General features: G+C 38.9%; 1 protein-coding gene across 1 annotated transcript in view; it reads right to left on the bottom strand.

Moving 5' to 3' along the window:
* Window positions 1–16,984, bottom strand: part of LOC139718307 (uncharacterized) — a 78,733-nt gene that overhangs the window by 54,087 nt on the left and 7,662 nt on the right. Inside the window, exons 2-3 of the mRNA XM_071629790.1 lie at window positions 9,171–10,394; window positions 6,505–6,621 (exon numbers count right to left, since the gene is read on the bottom strand). Of these exons, the coding sequence (XP_071485891.1) occupies window positions 6,505–6,621; window positions 9,171–9,277 (224 nt within the window). The 5' untranslated portion in view covers window positions 9,278–10,394. The remainder of the gene's footprint in view (window positions 1–6,504; window positions 6,622–9,170; window positions 10,395–16,984) is intronic.

Below are 16,984 nucleotides of genomic sequence, written 5' to 3'. Positions count from 1 at the left end.
TAATACTGCTCGTTTATTTGAGCTCTACATTGTATCTTGGCCACGTAAAACTTGTACCTTTGTGCTTGTTTGCTGGTTTGTTTGGTTTTTTTTATTTCAAAATCGTTACAGCCTCCAGAGTACTAACTCTCTTGCTGATCGTTAAGTTGGCAATATACAAATGTACTTCAGAAAATTTGAATTAAACTTACAAGTGTCTGTCACAATCTTTATTTTCCTGAATTTGCACAGGTTAAATGAATACAAGCAGTACCATCTAATCTTTATGTATTCAATGCAGGATGTGCAGTTTAAGTGATGCCAATTTAATCCAGGACTACTGTATTTGCCAGCATTTTTTTTCCAGATAATTCAGTAGCTAAAGCAGGGCTGCACACTAACCCATTTTTTCTGCCGGTCCGACATGTCTCTGTCGGACCGGTAGATGCCCCATTTTACCATTTTTTACCGGTCCGAACAGAAAACTTACCGGTCAACAACGGCCACCTAAAAAAAACCCATTAAATTACTTGCAAACGTATTTTCTTGTTTTTATGGACGTACCCCCCCCCCCCATGTACATTTTACAGATTAATATTCTTTTTAACTTGAATTATTTATTGCACAAGAAATTTTAAAAAAATGAGAAAAAAAATAGAATGTTTATTCGTGAATTACAGTGTAAAATGATAATGAAAAAAAAATCAGATTGTATCATGCGTTTGTGACTTGATCTAAACATCGGCGCACGAACTTGCTGCATAACCTGCTCTTGGTGCTCAGTTGGATTGCGATGATTTAATGAATTATTTTAGCTGTGATATTTTCTGATGCACGCGCTACAAGGGGTTCTTTATTTTTCTCTAAACACTCTCTTCGCATTTGTGCATGCGTTCTGAAAGGTACACGACATGCAGGGCCGAATTCGCAATCCTTTTTGCGCCCATTTCTACCTCAAATATCAGCGGGATTGTGACGATTTCATGAATTACTTCGGCTGTAACATTTTATGATGCACGCGCCAAAAGGGGTTGAAAATGTGTCCTTTATTTTTTCCCGATAAACTCTTCGAATTTGGTAAGTGCGTTCTCAAAAGATGTACCACAAGGCCGAATTCATGATACTTTTTGCGCCCATTTCTACCTCAAATATGAGCGGGATTGTGACGATTTCATGAATTGCTTCGGCTGTAATCTTTCATGATTCACACGCCAAAAGGGGTTGAAAATGTGTCCTTTATTGTTTGCCGATTACTATAAACTCTTCGAATTTCGTAAGTGCGTTCTTAAAAGACCACATGGCCGAATTCATGATACTTTTTGCGCCTATTTTTACCTCAAATATCAGCGGGATTGTGACGGTTTCATGAATTACTTCGGCTGTAATCTTTTATGATTCATGCGCCAAAAGGGGTTGAAAATGTGTCCTTTATTTTTTCCCAATAAACTCTTCGAATTTCGTAAGTGCGTTCTTAAAAGATGTTCCACACTGCCGAATTCATGATACTTTTTGCGCCTATTTTCTACCTCAAATATCAGCGGGATTGTGACGATTTCATGAATTACTTCGGCTGTAATCTTTTATGATTCACGCGCCAAAAGGGGTTGAAAATGTGTCCTTTTATTTTTTCCCGATAAACTCTTCGAATTTCGTAAGTGCGTTCTTAAAAGATGTTCCACACCGCCGAATTCATGATACTTTTTGCGCCTATTTCTACCTCAAATATCAGCGGAATTGTGACGATTTCATGAATTACTTCGGGTGTAACTTTTTGTGATCTCATGCACGCACCAGCTAAAATGGTTGAAAATGCGTTCTTTATTTTTCTCCCCATAATCTCTTCGCATTCCGTACATAAAGGTATACGACACGGCCGAATTCACGATCCTTTTTGCGCCTATTTCTACCTCAAATATCAGCGGGATTGCGATGATTTTATGAATTACTTCGGCTGTAATCATTTTATGATGAACGCGCCAATATGGGTTGAAAATGTGTCCTTTATTTTTTTCTCTTCGCATTTCGTAAATGCGTTCTTAAAAGATATACGACACGACCAAAAATCATGATTCTTTTTGCGCCTATTGTTTCCTCAAACTTCAACAGGATTGCGATGATTTTGTGAATTATTATTCGGCTGTAATCTTTATGATGCACGCGCCAAAACGGGTTGAAAATGTGTCCTGTATTTTTCTCCCAATAATCTCTTCGCATATCGTATACATGCGTTCTTAAAAGGTAGGCCTATATACGACACGGCCGAATTCACGGTCCTTTTAGCGCCTATTTCTACATCAAATATCAGCGGGATTGCGATATTTCATTAATCATTTCGGCTGTATATAATCTTTTGTGATACACGCACCAGAAGGGTTGAAAATGCGTTCTTTATTTTTCTCCCGATAATCTCTTCGCATTTGTGAATGCGTTTTCAAAATTATACACTGCACGCAGGGCCGAATTCGAGATTCTTTTGCGCCTATTATTGTTTACTCAAATTTCAACGGGATTGCGATAATTTCATGAATTACTCTTCGGCTGTAATCTATATGATGCAAGCGCCAAAAGGGGTTGAAAATGTGTCCATTTTTCTCCCACTAATCTCCTCCCATTTCGTACATGCGTTGTTAAAAGGTATACGACACGGCCGAATTCACGATCCTTTTTGCGTCTATTTCTACCTCAAATATCAGCGGGATTGTGGCGAATTCATGAATTACTTCGGATGTAATCTTTTGTAATGCACGCACCAGCATCTCTTTGCATTTGTGCATGTGTTTTTGATAACCAACACGGCATGCAGGACTGAATTCAAGATCTTTTTTGCCCCTATTTATTTCCTCAAATTTCAACGGGTTTGCGTTGATTTCATGAATTGTTATTCGGCTGTAATCTTTTATGATGCACGCACCAAATTAATGTGTCCTTATTTTTTTTCTCCTCTATAATCTCTTCGCATTTCGTACATGTGCTTTTGAAAGGTGTACGACGCGGCCGAATTCATGATCCTTTTTGGGACGATTTCTACCTCAAATATGTAAGCAGGACTGCGATGATTTCATGATTTTTTTTTTCTCCCTTGTATTATCTCCTCACATTTTGTAAGGGCCGATTTCGTGATCCTTTTCGCGTCTATCTTCATTATTAGACCATTCTGAACGAATGAAAATATTCATTTACTGTATCGCTGAATATAGAATATGTTTTTACTTTTTCTAAAAATCGGCACAAGTAAATTAGTTCTAACATGTCAACTGCCACGCAGCTGCGAAGCCGGGATCGGATCGATCTTGCGTTAAAAAAATCATGAGTAAAATGACCCAGAAATGCGTGCGCTTCTATCAATGCTTCTTGTCTGGCATGACCGCCGATCGCAAGCAAACGAACAAACAAAACGGGGATCGGGGAATTACAATCCATGCATTTCAACAGTTACATTGTACCGTACATCCTTTGCATGTATTGCATGGCATGGCAATGCGTGAGCAGCGCCAATGCGCAAGCGAGCGCGAATAACTGGTCGACTGCTAGTACTCAAAACTAATATACAATTGTATGTTTACTTTACAAATTGCACCAGTAGACATAAACGAAAACTTGCGTAAAACTTGTTGAACAATGCGATATCTTGCATTCTGTTTCTCCCTGATCGGGGCTGCTCTTTTTTTTTCTACTGACCTCGCCAATGCTTTTTTTTTTTTACTGGTCATGTCGGACCGGTAACTTGTGGATTTCCTGAAAAGTTACCGGTCCGACAGTGACTTTTGCCGGTCTTGACCGTCGGACCGGCGCCAGTGTGCAGCCCTGGCTAAAGCTCCCTTCCTCATTAAAGTCACTATTGCTATATATCTTGAACTTAAACTCTACAAAACTTTGATGTATCTGGGTTCATTTTTTCCTTCTTCTTTTTTTTCTTTTTAGAATATATGTTCAAAGAAGAGATTTGGGATTTTTGTGTGCAAGAAATAGGGAGAGCTGTCAAACATGACATTATCACATTATGTAATATTTGGCAACCTGAGTACTTGCAATGTTTACGTCTTCTATTGTGTTAAGGGCATCATATGACACTTTAATATCCCAGAGAGTTCTTATCTAATGTCCTGATTGAATAACACTCCCATTGTTCTGTAAAGTTTCATTTCACTCCATTCTCAAAAAATCAATTTTGATGGAATGTGGACTTTCACTTTAACACTGTCTGTCTTGTATGGGAAGCATAGGCAGGCAAGGGCACATGGGTTTAGATGTCTTGTTCAGTACGGCAGTCAAAGTTTCACAAACTTGAAACCTTTACTTCTCACGTGTAATAAACAAGACATTCGGCTGGAAACTACTTGAAGTGTTCTATTTGTTTTCTCTCTTTCTCTCTCTCTCTCACTATCCCTCTCTCCCTCTCTCTCTCTCACTATCCCTCTCTCCATTGCATGCGAAGGGTCTTGGGCCACTTTCATATGGGTAGAGAAACGCAACTGCAATGCCGAATTACAATTACAATTACCGTTAGATTTAGCATCCATATACTCAACCAAGGTAGGCTTCGCGGATTCTGCGGTTTTGCATTTCAGAGTGAGGAGAGGTGTGGCTTCTTTCCGAGTTCCCATCAATCACTTTTGAATGGTAAGTAGCATGCGCTTTGACTGCAGTGCGAGCATTTCACGAACGCAATTTTTTTTTCTGCAGAAGTGGTTGAAAGGTCATTGCAAGCTCCAGCCCCCACATGATTTGGAGTACTCTAGCCATACACATGATTGTTTCAATTCTGGAAAATCATGATTGGAAAACACATCCAGAGGAAATGTCATTTGAATCCCGATTGCAATTACGATCCAAATCATCCTCCGCAATTTCAGGTTTAATACACATGGTGAAAATGCATCATCTGAATCATGATTCTAGTGATGCATCATTGCAATCGTGATTCAAATAACTTACATGTACTCTCGGTACATGTGAAAACAGCTCTGGACACTCTCGCATGTGCAAACCAGTCACAAAACCAAAACGATGCAGAGAAAATAGCTGTAGTAAATCAAGTCACCACAGCTCCTTCAAGTGACAAAATGAGCTCCTGGAAGAACTGGGTTCGAAAGAGAAGTTGCACCATGGCGGCATACAGAGCAGGATGATAGCTATCATTTATTCATTTTTTATTCGATGTCTATTCAAAATAAACAAGGAAAAGTAGAAATTACGCGGTGCGTAACATATGTCCCCGCCGTAAGTAGCATTTTGTAACAAAATGTGCAATATAGGTAAAAAATCAAGGTCAAGGTCTCCCCCCCCCCCCCCCCCCCCCCCCACTTATATCTCAGGCAGGCAGCCTGTGTACACAAAAAGTGCATTCCTAACAATCAACTGGTAGCACTTTACATAAATTTGCAATTCCTTGCACACTGTACATTGAGAGGTGTGTCTACACAACATGTGATCCACCAGACAACCTAACACTGGCATTTGTCAACCCTTACATCAAAAGAACAATCCCACTGTCATTGTTTGCCTTTTTTGTCGAGAGTGATTTAACAAAGTGATGCATATTTTGCTAGTTACTCTGTCATGCTCTATTAGCGATCAAATCTTTTTTCTTTTTTTTTTGGGGGGGGGGTTCAAATGTGTACTACATAGATCTATTTAATACCAATGTTGATGTATATCTTCCCATGTTGAGGTCACTTGGAAAATTAGAAATGTTTACATTTATATGCACTTTTGCAGACACTTGTACTGTACGTGCACAATGACAATACTCATAAAACACACCGACACTCCTACATAATATATGATACATACACATACCACACAGCTCACACAAATGCCTTATACAGAGTTCTAAATCATATCAATCCAATTACAGGGTAATGCAAAGTTGTGGAGTTAGCCCTTAAACAAGAATATACAAGTTGTATGTATGTATCATGAACAAATCGATCAATAACAATGTCAGACAACTATTCTGACGACTTTGACACTTGTACCGCCACCTTCGAGACATCTACATGAAATATTGCACAGGAGTCCAATGATCCAAGCTCAAGGCAAAGCACTGGCACATGTACAGCTGTCTGCCTTTCAGCACTCTGTGACACTGTACGCGGATATTTGATCCGATGCCGGCAATTGTGTTTAAGTCTTTCCTTTTTTTTTTCCATACAAATCTTTCGTCACAAAAGACTGCCTCCAGCCAATACCCAGAATCGTATGACAGTTTTTAATCACTTCAATGCCTTTCCTACGCAGTTTTCATTGTTTGAGGAAGTGCTTCAATCTACACCGTACCTTTCGCCCACCCTGAAGCATGGAATAGATGATTCAAACACATAATGGTGATCACTTCATGAATGAAGTCTCTTTCTGTGGGTGTTTGACAAAGATACAAAAAACAAACAGGAAACGTAAGAGGGATCAGAGATGACAGCACTGAATCAAAATTTCATATCCATGAATGGGAAGGGGGGTGAGGGGAGGGGGCCCTTAAAGAATATGATGAATCATCAAAGAAGATACAATTAAGAAGTGTCTTACTTGATATAATAATCCTTGCCGTTTTTGTCTCTGGCAGCTTCCCATCCGTATGGCAGCTCTCCCAGCTGTGGCCAATTTGAGCGAGGTGGTATCCAATGGGAAGTCTCGTTGTCATGGCTACAGAGACAGGGCAAAAGATGAAGAGAGAGAGAAAAAAAAAATCTCAAACCCGATGACGACATACATTTAGGAATGTAAGAAAATGAAGAGAACAAACAAACAAGGGTATGGAATATAGAAACAGTTCGAATTCGCGGCACTTACATTATAACATTTTTCTCATCTCTTTAATAGGTCTTTACAATCTCAAACCTTGAAGCATTGCAATTAGCTGCATGGCTTTGATCATTATCGCCAGCAGAATGACTTTGTTGCGACAGTAACATCCGGCTCTAATTGTTCTCACACAGTGTGATGGACCTTCCTTACAAAAAAAGAAAAAATAGATTTTTTGAAGGTTTGAAGGAATAGTCATACTGTAAAAGTCATCAACAGAATAGATATCAAATAACAGATGAAATAGCCCAATACACAGTTTTTTATATGAGGGCAAACAAAACTGATGCAAACAAAAAGATCATCGATGACATGTATTTCAACGTGCTCAAACATCTGCATCACAGGGAGTAGTATCCTTGTTTCTGGATAAAGAAACTCCTCATTATCGCAACAGAAGAAGTATTGTACAGTGTAATTTGCGGGTAAATGTGTACAATAATTTTTAGATATCAGAATACCAACAGCAAAGCTCCATTGTCTTTTGATATATAAAAACGCACAGAGGCCGTCAGATCTAAAAAGAAAAGAAAAAAAAAAACAACTCTCATTCCACTTCCTCTGCAAGATCAAATGAATTTGTTGCCATGGTGCACTGTAATGGAAACTGCATAATAAATTATCATTCCATTACATTGATGGGCATACTGACATTCATGTGCAAATGGCAGTACAATGTACTAGTCAGTTAGGGTCCCTCACAGATCCTTTTATTTCTTGATGTTTCACAAACTTTAGACAGTGGCCTGTGAAGATAATGTGGGGGTCTTCAAAGACAAGCTCTTGCTGACTCTAAATAATCTTTAAATCCATCTGGAGAAAGTGCATTATAAAATCTATGATGCAATTGTCATTTTCAGAGAACATGCATCCCGAGATTTTCTATGCACTCTCAAATTAACTGTATACCAATCTAAATGCTTGAAGGGAGTATGCAAGAAAGGCAAGTAAATGCATGTTTTTGATTTCTCATCGGCCCAACAGAATGAAGACACCACTGAATCATTTTCCTCTGCAAAACAGCCACACTCTATAAAGTCATAAATATAAGAAGATAAAAATATCCAAGGTTGACTACAAATTAACCTTAGTTTGGAAATGAGCAAAAGAGAGTTTCCGTGACTTGGGAATGGCATATCCTGGCTGCATGAGCTTCTAGCACAGAAAAAATGTTTTCACACACACACAAACAAGCCATTATTGATAGTATTTTGCTTGGCAATACTAGTTACTTTCACAAAGAACTCCACTGTCGTGACACGTATTATAGTAGACATTTACAAATTGACTGTGATTACTTTGGGACACCAGTTCCACCATCTTTCCTTGCCCTATTCCACACCCCCCCCCCCCCTTTTCCTCTTCACAGTCTTCCCCACCATTTTAATGGCTTCTGACAGCTTTAAACCGAGTATACACTGCCTGTGTTTTGTCTCATCAGATGACAATGGGAGCCCATTATGTCAGCATCCCATTCAGGGTTCCATCTTGGAGAGCACTGCTTTCAAACAGATTTGGGATGAATGGAAATCGCTGCAGGAATAAGCCCATGAATTCCACCAGGCAATAACTGTTTTCCACCAGGCAGTAACTGTAAGGACTTGAAACACTCCCCCCCCCCCCCCTCTTAATAATCCTGATGCTTCGGTGACTCAATTGTTCCCCCAACACCAAGACTCGGTGAAAGCCCTCTAAGGAACACAGAGCTCTCCCTGTCGTGCTGTCTTTGTGGAGATATGTATAGTGGTGGACTGCAGAGGAGAGGACAGTACTAGGATTCATGCTAGGTGTTTGAAATTCACATTTGTGTGTCAAGTACTCATCCTAACCTTTGGCTTTAAAAAAAAAAGACAATGTCAACATACAAGAATCGTACAAGCTTGCTTTCTTTCGAGAACTAGAGAAACAAATAAGCACTCCCCCTTCCTTTTTACGAGGTACATGTCTGCGAGAAGTGCTCTCACTAAACTTTATTACTCGAGGAATACAGCACACAAGTATGGCAATTACTGTTACGAGTCTGCTACCCTTTCGATCACCCTTTTTTTCATTCACAAGCATCGACCGACTATATAGGTCATTATATGTAACCTGTGTGTGTAGGCCTACGTGTATACCTTGAACCAGATAGTGGTGAAAGTAGCGCTGGCCACTTGACAAGATATGAGCAAATAAACTGTATGATAACAAGTAGTCCTATTACTGTTTCCGCAATGAAGATGCTCTTTAATATCTGGTAGTTCCAAACCTTTTTTTTTTCTTCTTTTCGGGGAAAATGATACTTTATAGATCACAGTATAATATGTTGTGCATTAAACAAATGTTAATAAGTTGTGACCATGATCTATATTTCATTTGTCAATGTTTAACCAAGGCAAAATTGGACTTACTTCAGATAGTAGAGGCGACCGTCTTGATTGAGCTTGGCCTGCCAGCCGCAATCCAGAATCTTGTTTAAACGTGAGAGGAAGTTGCCCCCAGCACTGTCAGTATCCATGACGAATTCCTCACTCTCATCATCAACGAAATGAATTTGCAGTCATATCACGTTTGATAGGACAAGGCGATATCTAGATTGCATTACTGAAGACACAACCGTCTTCTCCCCACAATTCCAATTTCATTCACGTATCTTCTTATGCCGACTATACAAACAGGACCAAAAAAAAAATTCAAGGTCTTGTGTGTCCTCTCGGGCCGCTAGCCTCTCATTCCATTCTCTATTTTGAGAAATAGTGAGATTCTCGCTAACTGTAAATATATTTCTTCCCTTCCAACTACGATTCCGTAAGCCAATAAATCTCTTTAAACACAAAATTTTGTCATTCGCACAAGGCAGACATCAGCCAATGCTCCGTGGGAAAGAAGGCGGCATGTAAGGGTTGCTTCCTCATTTCTGTGAAGCTTGCTTCCGAAGACATTTCCAGAAGGGCGGTCGCATTTCCAGAGATGAAACGTTTTCTTCCAATGCAGCAACTTCGTGCCGCTAAAGTTGGACGGGGAAGATTCACCGGATACGTCTTAAATCAGAGATGATGTAAGACAACAGTGAGAGAGAGAGAGGGAAAAAAGGATTGTGCAGCACCAGCTAGATTAGAACCGAGACCAAAGACTGGGTCAAGAGGGTTTTTCCTCCGCCGGATCGCCAGCCGACTCCAAACGCGATTAAGATTCTCTCTGATGGTAAGCTGATGCAAGGTTTAGTCACGGGACAAATTGAATCGCCCGTCCCTAAATGGACTTATGTTGGCGGAGGAGGGCAGAGTTACTTTGCCATAAATTATGACAATATCGTCCACTGCAATAATAATTTCACTACGGGAGGGGAGAAAAAAAAAAAGAGGAAAGATATAAGGGCGTGGAAAATTGGTTCTCAATCAGAGCTAATTCTTGTCCGGGAGTACATTTCCCCTCGCTCCTCTCTCATCTAATGGCAGGATACAAAGTGTTTAAGAGTCCCTCTAAGACATGCGCCCAGTATATTCTTGCCGAGGCTCATCCAATTGCTCACATAATCCTCTCTCTTGTTCTCCATTAGAGCTCAGCCGATGATGACATTTCTGGTTCTACTCTCGTGTCGGCGACTGGTTTCCTGCCAGAGCGTGGACAAAGGCCTGCAAGAGAGCAGAAACACACATAAAGTATTAAGGACGCGGAATGAGATAATAGTAAAGCCACATCATGCATCGTCGCAAGATATTTTGCACGTACAGTATCGGAAAGGCTGCTTCTTTCCTTGCAGTCTTAACCTTGGCATTTCCCCCTCACAATGCTATTCTACATGTATGCAGAAATCATTTGGCCAGTCATATCGCCTTGAATGGAAACCGAAAACGCAGAGAGCTGTCATTACACACGCACACTGCACACTCTCTTCCCAAGATCCCTCCCTTGACATTTTGCTTGAATAGATGCACATTGCTATAATCTCCAACAAGTGATTGAAATGTACACAATAGTACCAGGCTGCCACAATGTGATCATCATACAACCCATAGAAGGGATATCCTGTGTTTGTTTATATTAAAGTTCCATTGAAATATTGCTCCAGCAGAATTAACTTAAATACAAATCACCACATCCCACACACTAAAAATGATATTTTCTGCAGATTCTATGCCTATATCACTGGTTACACAGAGAGATACATGCATTTCATTATTCAATGTTAACTGAGAAAAAAGAATCATATTTGAAAATACATAATAAAGGTCGGAGTTTGGAACATACATTGTACAAGGAAAATAAGAAAAAGTCTACCAAGTTGAGCAGTATGGGCAAGGAAAATGACATAATAGTGGACTGAGTTTTGTAGAGGCCAGAGATGCAATCATTACATCAATATCACAACAGCAATGCTGACAATTTTGATGATGATGATGATGATGATCATGATGATGATGATGATGATGATCATGATCATGATCATGATGATGATAATGATGATGATGACACAGTGATCATGGGAAGGAGGGTAGTGACTGTCACAAGAGATACAAATTCATCTGTCCTGAAAGCTGAATGGATTCCCCTCGATGACTAACCATTTAAGTCAGGGTTCGAAATTGGCGATGGTCCGCTGGCCATTGGCCACCCAAAATCACGTCGGACTAGCTAAAAATCAAAAAATTATGAAGTTACTAGTCCGTCTGGCTAGCCAAAATATTGCTTCAGTGTCAAAATTGATTCTAAGTAGTCCGCCTGGCTAGTTTAAAAAAAAGTTAAGTGCGACCCCTGTAAGTATGCTGCCACGACTAGACAAAATATGTCTGTACTACATTTGCTATAGTCTAGACTAGAAGTGCTTCAATGGTTCATTGGCCAGTTGCAGAAACTTGGGTCTACAGTATTTATGTAACGCAGAAGAGACTGGTTGTATGCCAGGTGAATTACAGGCAATTAGAGCAGTGGCCACGAACAGTGCGTGTTTCCCTCGGGCACATACAGTACTATACATTGTGTATCCTCTGGAAGATGCATCAAGGTCATTTGTTGCATGTGGCACACATAAAAATGTGTAATATTTGATGAATAATCCCTTCATACCTGACAATACCCCAAAACATTTGCACATACACATAACCATTAATCTGTGACAGAAATTATCATGAAACCATACACTGCAGAAAATTTTCCTCACAAATACCTTTATAAAGATGGATATTATTTTTGAACATCAGAGAGTAAAAACTCACAAAGCTTTTATTTTCCTGACAAATTACACAATGTACTAAGAGCACAAACATTGTAGGACCTTATGAGCCCTGAAAACAGAAAAAAAAATTGTTGTTGTAGTTGTTGTTTTTTGTGTGTGTTTATTTTTCCCCACAAGATATTTCAAAACTGTAGCATCCTGAACATTTAGCCATTCAGAAGGGAACAGATAACATACAGTAATCACATATTTTTATGTGTACATATCCTGTGTGTGCACATGTCCAGGTGACTGATGTTAGTACTGTACTACACTGTCGATGGAAAAAGAATACAAAGGTAGAACACAAGATTTGGCCATTTAACCAAACATGCTTTACAGGACCATTTTGCAGTGGTGTGATATTGTATGATGGCGAATCTACTATACTTCTCCTTTTTTTTTTTCTGTGATGGCCCTTAATACCACTAATCCTTGCTCCCTTGTAATTTTAGTATACCATTTAGTAATACACACAATGATTTCCTTGCAATAACACAGCTCCTGTTGTCATAGCTGACAATTTGGAAGACAGCTGAAGGACATTCTACATCAACAATCCTCGCAGGCTTTATTCTCATACAGGAAATCAAAAAATAATTGTACCGTCTACATGTATGTATTTGTACAGAAAGCAACACTTAAGATTCCAATACCACAGTGCAGCTTGCCCCAAAATAAATCAAAATGGTCTTGCCTCGATTAACTATACTATTTGTTAAACATGCATGCTGTTCTAAGGTTTGCCGCATTTGATACCATCCTGACAAATTACCTACACGTCATATAACCTGGTTGCCAAGACGACAGCGTCATCTCCTAAAGACAAAAAGAAAAAAGAAAAAAGAAGAGCACATTGGGATTGTACATCAATGTCATCAGTGTGTAGGGGAAAGTACCTCTGGCTCCATCACAGCCAATAAATGTGATGGATTATTCTGAGGTACTACCAACCCTAATGTGTTTTACAGCCCCTGGCTTGCATTATGTCTTCGAAGTACAGCCGGGGGAAGATAATGTTAATCTATCAGCTCGCATTTAAAGGTATGAAACTTTAACGTGACTCCCGAGGGATGCGAACTTATCCACAGAGAGGTGCATCAGATGGTTTGTATGTGTGTGTGTGGTGTTTGAAGTTACTGCACAATGTGCGTCAATCATAACTGCCATAAGTCCACAGACATGGTGCAATTTAATGTAATTGGTGCTTTATAATGCCGAACAAATTGCAAGTTCTGCTCTTTCGCTCCATGTTTTTTCATGGATAAGAAGGAATTTGAAAAATATATAATCTGCCCATTTATCATATTGGTGTTAAATATTAGCTGCTCATACAGTGGAGTGAGTGGAAACTAACACTTAAAGAATTTGTAACTGAAGGGCAACAAGCACTTGTCACAATAAACTCATGTGTCTCCATGTTTTTATACAGTACATGTGTATGTCCCTGTTACACAATGTGTACTATTCAAAATACTATTCAAATAACTACATGAAGATGATCTAACTGTAAGCTCCCAATACTGTAAAAGTGGAAATTTTCGCGCGACTAATTTTTCGCACTTGGCCGGGTAAGAAGAGTTTCGCATGTTTTAATTCCGCGGAATCAAGACATGACGCACAGGAACATATGGCTAGCAAAAATATTCGCGTGCTTTTATTTTCGCAGTAGTTTCTGGTTGCACGAAATGTGCAAAAATTTCAACACCGCAAAAATTTCCACTTTTACAACTAGTACATTTACTGTAATAGTTGACATTTTCACATTCAATTAGCAATCTTTCGCTCTCAGCCAGGTAAAATGAATTCTGCATGTTTCACTTGCACAGAATCACATACAGATAAAATATTATTGCAATGATATGCTTAAAATATCTGTGCGCTTGTATAATTTTTGCTACATTCATGTTGCGCAAAAATTTCAAAAATTTCCACTTTTAAAGTACTCTATTCCAATATGTTGAATCTCTGTAATCAGTGCTTTCATCACTACATTTGTACCACTGGTTTATGTCAAATGAATGTTCACCTTGTTTAATTGACTTTCAGTGTCAATGTTGTGTACAGTGTACAGTTTGTTCTGATGACACTGCAGAACAATGATATCCTACAGAAAATATAAAAAGAATTCTGCAAAATTTAATTTTCTAGCATAACGCAAGAACAATAACATTGCTTTTAACCTGTTGAGGACGGTTTGATTTTGCTACAACACGCATTTCCCACAGACACCTGCCCGAGTATACTCAGGACTCGTCCTCAACGGGTTAAAATACACTACAATCAGTAACATGTCAAAGGAATGTATACTGTTCATTAAAAAAAAAATCAAATTTTGTGGAATTCTTTTTGCAGTTTCTTGAAATTAATGAACTGTTGTATTCCTCTCATCCAGCAATGGCGGCACGAACACTTTAAAAATTCTTAACTTTTGAAAGAATTGTCTGATTTTACTCAAACTTTCACTGATGTGTTCTGCTATTATTACTACATTCGATCAATCCACACTTATGTCTGGGGAAACTTCCCCTTAAAGTCTTTACAATGATGTGTTGTGATTCTCCACAAAATGTACATTATACAATGTAGGCTTTTTTAAATACACTGCACATACGGATTCTGTAAGCAATTTCTTCGGGTACATTCTGCATACACGGGCATGACACTGACTAGCATACAAACGTTGTACACTGTTCAACTCTTTGACTTTGCAAAGGCTATTACAACTTAGACACTGTAGGGCTCACACCTGTAAATAAAATGGACTGTCCCAGACCCCTTCACAAATTCGTACCAAAGATACCAAAATAACTGAAGAAAAAAATTGATTAAAAATCACTGATGCAGTTTGGCAAAAAAACTGAATAGCTGTAGATATTGAGTATGAATTCCTCTACAAACTGCATTTTGATTGGAAGATGAAAGCTTTTCTGATGGAATTTGAGGGGACTATATTTCATTGGGTAGGTGTACAGAAAATAGGTGATTTTTTGAGTGACAAGAACTCGTAGTCTGGCTTTGCGGACCCTTGGACAGAATTTGAGCAGAAGAACCCACCCTGAAAATTTGATGGATGAAAGGGTGCAATCTCACTTATCCAGGTTAGTGAAGCTGAAACACCTCATTTCTCCCAGCAATTTTACAGAATTTTTTGAAATTTGAATTTTCACACACGTCTCTATGGGGAATTATTTACCCGTGTGAGCCCTGTAGCAAAAGAAACTACAGACTGGTGACACAGTTGACACCGGTCTGCTGAATGCTTCAATCTCTTACAAAACAGCATCTTTGTACATTTGTACTACATACATGATAAAACTAAGGTATGTAGGTCAGTGAAAAGAGCACTAGAACATATACTTCATTCTGAGTGGAGTCACACACTTCGGTCTTGCATTATACATGTGTAATACTATGTATCTGGTCGTACCTAGTTTCTGATGACTTTTTAAAAATTCCAGATTTAACCTGTACCTGGCATCAGAAACATCATTCATACAAGTAGTCTTTATAAGTTCAAGTTCAAATTCATCTTATTTTTCCACAATAAAACAATATATAAATGTACAATTGTAAATCTCACTTTCTTCAGTGACAGAAGTAATGCACATAAATTTGTACAGAGAAAACAGCAATAATTAAAAACTGACTGCAGCGATACATTGCAATAGGTGCTGAGGTAACGAAAGTGAAATGATTGTCAATACGCACTGTGTGAAAAAAAAAAAAGAAACCGGAGGGACCCATTGAAAAAACAATACTTGTAGTGTGTGCCTCTCTTGGATAAAAAGATTGACGCAAAATCAAGCTACCTGGTCTTTAAGTATCCAAATACACACACTTCTGTACCAATCACTGCAGTCTTTGCGAGCCTCGATCGTGATGCACGCATGATGGACCTCTGTCAAGCCGTCGAATAACCCCTCGCTCCCCTTTCAGCACCGGAGGCGGGATTGAATGCATCATGCATGTTACGCCCGCGCACATCCTAATGCTACCAATGTTGACACTTCACACAGAGCGGTACAATGTAAAGAAGTCTTCAATTTTCTCTGTGCCTAAACAACGTGGGCAAACACAATCAAGGTCAATCCCTTGATGTGCCCAGAAGCCTTTTAATTACATATATATGCAGCATTAAAGCTCACCGGTCAAAGAAAAAAGCTTTCATTACAAATACTGTCTTCTTCTGAAGTGCTGAATGGCTGCATACACTGTATGTGGCAATAATTCCCCCATTCATTGCACAAGCTTAGATTAGAAACCACATATATGTGAAAATGTTGCTGAAGATTGTCATGATTTCTGAATATAAGATATCATGAGTATTATTAGAAATATGCATGTTTGCATATGTAATACGACTGTATGAGCACTCTGAATACCAGTACAATGATCTTTCTTACGCATCTTACAAAATTCATAAATTGAAATTGTACTTATGAATTTACTTTGAAATCTATCCCCATCTCCTCACTGATCTCATAATTACATTGTATCCACTACTTTCACATGACCATGAAAGAGAAATGTCCAACTTTTTTTTTTTAATAAGAGTGATTGCCTCAACAAGTTTAGCATGGTCTTTAAATCTGTCAACAGATCAGCTGACTTGCAAAATACAAGTGTACAAATGTACACATGTATGGTAGCATGCATGTGTACTGCTGAACAAATACTTGTGCATGCAGGGACTGACTTTAAATAGTGTATGATGTTCTGTAAATAGTACATTGATATCCTCTTACTTTGACCATTCACGTTCGACCCTACATAATATATGAATATTCTCAAAGAGCATTTTACTGCATGGATGAGAAATATACAGAGAGTACCTGTGAACATCACGCACTCACATATACAGAAGACCACTCTCGTAACAGTATTACAATTCTATGCATGCTTTGTCAAAAAATGATTGCCTCAATAACTACAATGCTTGATGGAAGCTTGCCTTACCTAGCAAAAACTGATGCAAAGTGAATTCCTGAAAAAAAAAATAGTTGGAGG

Source organism: Diadema antillarum, unplaced genomic scaffold (assembly GCF_040938485.1).
Source record: "Diadema antillarum isolate AM-2024a unplaced genomic scaffold, OU_Dant_1.0 scf00000092, whole genome shotgun sequence".
In the NCBI taxonomy this organism is placed as follows: domain Eukaryota; kingdom Metazoa; phylum Echinodermata; class Echinoidea; order Diadematoida; family Diadematidae; genus Diadema; species Diadema antillarum.
This window is presented reverse-complemented; position numbering and strand designations above follow the sequence as displayed.